General features: G+C 48.7%; 1 protein-coding gene across 1 annotated transcript; it reads right to left on the bottom strand.

The window, feature by feature from the left end:
* Positions 1-1,018: 1,018 nt before the first annotated feature.
* On the bottom strand, positions 1,019-4,923 carry LOC103068312 (oviduct-specific glycoprotein-like). Its single transcript, XM_007449353.1, has 6 exons — positions 4,844-4,923; positions 3,812-3,868; positions 1,975-2,140; positions 1,709-1,833; positions 1,547-1,592; positions 1,019-1,105 (listed from the first exon to the last, which is right to left on the bottom strand). The coding sequence occupies exons 1-6, from the start codon at positions 4,921-4,923 to the stop codon at positions 1,019-1,021; spliced, it is 561 nt and encodes a 186-aa protein (XP_007449415.1).
* Between the last annotated feature and the right edge of the window lie 1,120 nt (positions 4,924-6,043).

Genomic DNA, 6,043 nt, shown 5'->3' with positions numbered 1-6,043 from the left:
GGAGGCTTATCCATATTTCTGTCATAAGTAATACATCTGCATTTTGTCATCTTGTTAGCCATAAGTATTATACTTAGATTTTTCATCTTGTTATGTTTTGTTTCTTATGCTTTATTTTTGCTTGTTTCCTTTCAACATTGCTTTTTCTCCCCTTTTTCTCCCTCTGGCAATTCAGACATTTTATATTTCATTTTACTGTATTACTAGAACCCTCTCCACCACTAGAATTTGCTGCCTCTTACTCCCTCACTCTATAATTTGAACCCATGTTTTTATAATCATCTCTTAACAAGTTTTACAATTTTAAAAAATCAATTATTCTGTCAATTTCCTGAGAGTAGAGACATACAGAACCCTTATATCTTCTACTTCTCTACCTCCATCTTTAGCCTTACCCCAGGGATGCTTAACCAAGGAACATACAAAGCCATGTGAAGAGCAGGGGTTTCTCTCCTCACACTGCTGAGTCATGGACCAATCAGCAATGTGAGGCTTTGTGCCTGCTCTTCTTCAAGACCTACCTCCAACCCTCCCCACTAGCACCCAAAGACAAAATCTGTAACTAAGGCAGGTAAGTGGCTAAGCTGGCCTGCTTATGTCTAAGTTAGGGTATGATGCACTGCACTGACAGGGGAGCTGCCTAGTTTAGAGAAAATGTCAGCACATGCATCAGACTCACTTTCAAGATATCAAATTCTTCCTCCCAGACAAAATTTTCCTGAGAAGAAAGGCCCACCTCTAGGGTATAAGGTATATTCAAATCTTTGCCCACATAGCTACTGAACTTAGACTGGCCTCTTGGTTGAAAAAAGTATTTCTAAAGAGCCTCTTCCTGTAAATCTGTCCCTTTTTCACATGATGCTCTGTGGCTACCTCCATGCACTCTTGCCCCTCTGCAGTAGCAATTCTTGCGGCTTGACCTACGTCATCTTTAGAACAATGTGGTGAACTTAGCAGTGATGCACCTGAGGACAAGCCCAGGAGTGACTTCAGCTTGATCGTGAGTGAACATTTGCCCTTATTTGCAGAAGGAGCCTGAGAAGTCATCCAGATCAATGGCCCAAATCACCGCCCCACCAAAATTGTTCTCCTTAAGAAAGTCAACCTGCAGACACAAAAAGCACTTGGTAGCCAGAATCAAATGGCATTGACACAACAAAGGATGGAGTACAGGGTGACAAGGGGATATTAGGGAGAAAAATACAAGTGGGTTGAAACCCGATGAATTTTTCTTTTATGAAAGGATATGTGCTTTGTGAATTCAAGGTAGGATTGTCTAACTCAGTTCTAATTTTGTTATCTTGAACAAGTTAATAAACTCTTGGGTATTAATATAAACAAAGCTAATATTTATTTAATACTAGTATTCCAAGCTAAGCTACATTTTAACATTCATTACTTGCTTAATCTTCACAGGAACTACTAGGTAGATCCTATTATTATTACTCTTTCAAAGGTTTCTGGGAACTCACCCAGTCTTACATCAGGACTTGAGAACCAGGTATATCTGACACCAAAGTCTAGACTGTTAACCACTGCACCATACAGCCCCTTTCCCCTCCATGTTGACCACCTTTCTCCTGGCCAGGATTCTGTAAAGATGAACTGACAGAGCAGTGCGATGGAAAGAGACAGACGTGAGCCAATGTGGTAAGTTATTGAACAGAAGGCTGGCAGCAGGCCCAGGAGCAGAGTTCAGACAGCCCACCTGAGGGAGTCCAGGAGCTGCACAGAGAAGGCATCACTCAGGCTGGAGGGCTGGGCCAAGGCCCGGATGTGACAGAGAGAAAGAGCCGCCATAGGGCCCTTGCTAGGCAGCTCTTTGTCCAACACCTGCAGGTGATGGCAGTAAACAACCTTCTGTTACCGCTGTCTTGCCCTTGTCCCCGGCCTTAGGCTTCCCCTGTGCCCTGAGCCCAGATATGATCAAAGTAGAATCATTTCTGGATTCGGGAGCTGCCAGGCTGGCCTTACTTCAAGTAAGAAGACAAAGGTCCAGCGGTCATGCCTGGGGCTGCCTCTGAGTCCAGGGTACAAGAAGAAGAGGTCCAGACCATCAAAGCCATGTGTCCTCAGGAGGGCTATCACTGAATTGACAAACTTCTGCCGGTTGGCGAACATGGACAGCATCGTGATGAACCTGCAGGGAGACCAGAGGTGGGTGAGGCCAGGAGTGTTTACTGCACAACCTCAGCCTCCCTTACGAGACCCCTTGGTTCACACCCCGTGGAGGGCACAGTGGATGTGACTGAGGAAAGGAAGGCAGGTCTTTGAAACTCTCAGAGCCTCTTAAAGCCCCTCCCAGCATGGGGCTCCAATACCCAGGAATGGGGACTTCAGGCTCCAGGGAGGATTTGCAAACCACAACTTCCCCTGCCAGATGGAAACAAGCACACAGCCTGGGGTGGAGAGAGCAGGCTCAGGCCAGCTTGGCCTCTGAAAACATGGTCCGCCCCTAGCCAGGCACTGTCCCTCTGCTGTTTCCTTGTGGGTAACAGCTCAGTCCTGACACCCTGTCCTGGCACTGACTTTCTCTGCTTGAACAGATTAGTGGAGGGAACATGAGCCAAGGGTCAGCATTTCCAGAAAGATCTCTGAGCTAACGTGGCACAAGAGGGCCATGCTCAGACTAGGAGTTCTGCACCCTTTGCTCTTTTGTTCTTTGGCTGTTTGATTGTTTTCTTTCTTTTTTTTTTTTTTCCTAGTGCTTTCTCTTCCACAGTGAAGACACTATTGGAAAACTTGTAACTTATCGGAGTTAAACTTTAAGCAATTAGGGACTAGTCCTGAGTGCAATGTTTAGAAAATTAACCAGATTCAGACTTAGGCAGGCCTAGTTCCATTATCTGGTTTCCACCCATAGCTGGGCGATCTCTCATGGTCACCTGTGTGAAATATGGTAAGTTTCTTAAGCTTGCGCTCTTGCTTTTCTCTGCAACTTTAGAATGTAAACAGCCACTTTGTAAGCCTCTCCCAAGTAACCATGAGTTAACGCATGAAAAGCCTCTGGGCAGCGTTTGTACACAGCAAATGTTCAATAAGTTGTGGCCCAGGGAGAGGTGAAGCCTGGGGTCAGGCAGAGCCGGTTCTCACCCAGTTCCCTGCATCCTCCCTGCATTGCTCCTGGGTTCTGTGCCAGGTGCTTCCTCACATTCCCCCACTCTCAGGCCTCCAGGTGTCCCTCTCCTACAGCTCCTTCCTCTAAGGCAGGAAGGGAGGCAACGCTCTACCCTTGGCCTCAGCCATGAAATAGGGGAAAAGTTTCTTCAGAGAACATGAAGGCAGTTTGTCACCTCCACACTGCCTAGTGGAGGGTAACGAAGAGTAGCCACCATGCACTGGACACAGACCATGTGCCCAGGTGCTCAGCTGAACACCTGGTTTATATCACTTTCTTTCCTCCCATCTTTTCAGGTTGATACCACTGGCTCCATTTATAAAGCGAGGAAACCCAGGTCCTGGGAGGCTTGGGGTTTATCCATGTCCTAAACAAGGCTCCTCCCCTCTCTGAGGCAAAAGCCCTGCCTCTTCTGAAGCATTGAGGGGACAACTGGGAGCACCCCACTTTTCCCCTCATTTCCCCCCAGCCCCTTTCTCACCACCTCCTGGACCTGCCTTGTCTCCCCTCACTCACCATGGAGGAGAGGTCGGGGGACCCTGGACTCCAGGGCCAGGTCAGGACTCGGGGGAGTACTAGCGTGTCTCCCCACAGCCCAGCTGGCTCCGCACTCTGTCCTCACCTCCGGCCTGCCTGCTCCTGCCCCATACACCGCCCCCACCCCAGAGAGAAGACCTGACAGCACAGTCTCACCTTGATGTCCCGAAGTTCCACCCCCCGATGGACAGCAGTGTTTTCAGCTCCCTGTTCCTGTGATGCAGGACAGAGTCTGTGAGCTGGGTTCTCATTCATTCATTTGGGGACTGGGAAGTTGGTGGGGATGGGAGGACAGGAACGGAAAGGGGGAGACGGGTGGGGGAACCTAAGGAAGAAAAGCGCAGAGCCCAGCAGAACCCGAGAAGGGAAGAAGGAAACGAGGGACACAAAAGTCCACACAGCCCACACAAAAGTCATCACACCCAGGAACGCCAAGGCGGCCCAAAGGCCCCCAAACGCCCCGCTCCCCTGACATTCCCATAAAAAGGAAAAGAAAAAACATCCTAAAATTTCTCTTCACTCATTTTCTTAGTCAACAAATGTTTACTGAGCAATTATTATTTGCCACTGACTGCTTTAGGTGCTTGAGATACAGCAGTGAACAGAGGACAAGCTCCCTGCTCTCCTCTCCAGAGCTTGTAATCTAGTGACATGGATTTTCCCCACCCTTCTATAACCATGCATGCAGTGACAGACCACCCCCTGGACAGGAGAGCCCAGGAGTCCTGGGGAGGGAGTACTGAGCACCAGCTCTCTGCCGGGCACTGACCCAGCCACTGGTGAACAAAGATATCACAGACATTGGCCCTTCCCTTGGGGAGCTCATTTGCAGGTGATAGATGGTAATAGAAACACTAGCATTTGTGATGCACAGCCCTCTCTGAAACACTTGAACAACATTAACACATAGAATCCTCAACATGGCACTTGAAGAGTGAGTTGGGGGAGGCCAGGCAGAGAAGAGAGAGGAAGGCATTCCAAGCAGGGGCCACAGCAGCCACAAAGGCAAGGAGGCAAGGATGAGCTCAGAGTGCTGGTCAGTGGGGAGCTCCCAAGGCAGGGAAGCTCTGGAGCACCCTGGACAGGAGGCTAGGACCCAAGAATCAGAGGAAAGTTGATGACTCACAGGAGAAAAGTTTAACTCGCTTCCATTTGTAAAATACAACCCCACATCCAAAGTGAACACACCTCTCCTTGAGCTTGTTGGACTCTGGGTAAAGGATTTTCTCATCCTGGGGATCCTTAGGAACAATCTGATTGTTGTTCATTGAGGCAAAGGCAAATACCAGGTGGGTGCAGAGAAAGGGGTCCAGGTCCCGGGGCAGGATCGAAGCAGGGCTGGGCCGACTAAATGCCCAGTTGGTGAAATAACACACCAGTTTGTGGGCAGCACCTGGCAGGGGAGAGCAGGCATTTGTTGGCAGAAACCAAGGTGGGGATGGAGGGCAGCTTCCACAGAGCAGCACGGACACAGCTCAAGAGGCAAGGCCACTGTAACACCCCCCCACTCACACCCCAAAGCTACACTGAAGGCAGGTCCCTCCCCCACTGCTGGGGTCCGCGGGGTCAGGGGGAAGAATGCCTTGTGAAACCCTGGTCAGAATGGATCCTCAAGTCTGGATCCTGGCACAAAGAGTGAGCCAAACAGCAGGTGACTGAAAATCCTCTTCTGAACTGCATTGGGTCAGCGATTCCTGACACGGAGCCAGGGCAGGGTGGGGCTGCAGGGGCACTGAACCTGGAGCACTTCTCAGGTGGACACTCTCCCTGGCTCTGGAGAGGACCACACAGGGTCCTTACCATTGTGGTGTTTCAGCACAAGAACCAGCCCTGCAGGACACAAAGGAGGAATCACACGCAGATTCACAGGCACACCCGGAGTGACATACCCCAACACACCCTCCAGTTCTGAGTACATCCACAAACGAACACAAATGGAGACAGACACGCCCTTCCCTCTTTCCTCTTCTCTACACTGAGCAGATGAAGCCAAATCTACCTAAAAAAATAAACACCACTTCAGTGAACTCCACATGTACACACACACGCTTTGCACAGGGACAACAATGACATTTAGAAGTCCCAGAAAAAGCTCAAGGTCAGTGGTTCTCAACCCTGGATGTTAATTTAAAAGTAGTGTTATCCTATTAATCAACATAGTTTTGGAAGTTTTAACCACAGCAATCAGAGAAGAAAAAGAAATAAAAGGAATCCAAATTAGAAAAGAAGAAGTAAAGCTGTCACTGTTTGCAGATGACATGATACTATACATAGAGAATCCTAAAGATGCTACCAGAAAACTACTAGAGCTAATCAATGAATTTGGTAAAGTAGCAGGATACAAAATCAATGCACAGAAATCTCTGGCATTCCTATACACTAATGATG

This window comes from Lipotes vexillifer, unplaced genomic scaffold (assembly GCF_000442215.2).
Source record: "Lipotes vexillifer unplaced genomic scaffold, Lipotes_vexillifer_v1.1 scaffold393, whole genome shotgun sequence".
NCBI lineage: Eukaryota > Metazoa > Chordata > Mammalia > Artiodactyla > Lipotidae > Lipotes > Lipotes vexillifer.
The sequence above is the reverse complement of the archived record's forward strand: the minus strand, read 5'-3'. Positions and strand labels throughout refer to the sequence as shown.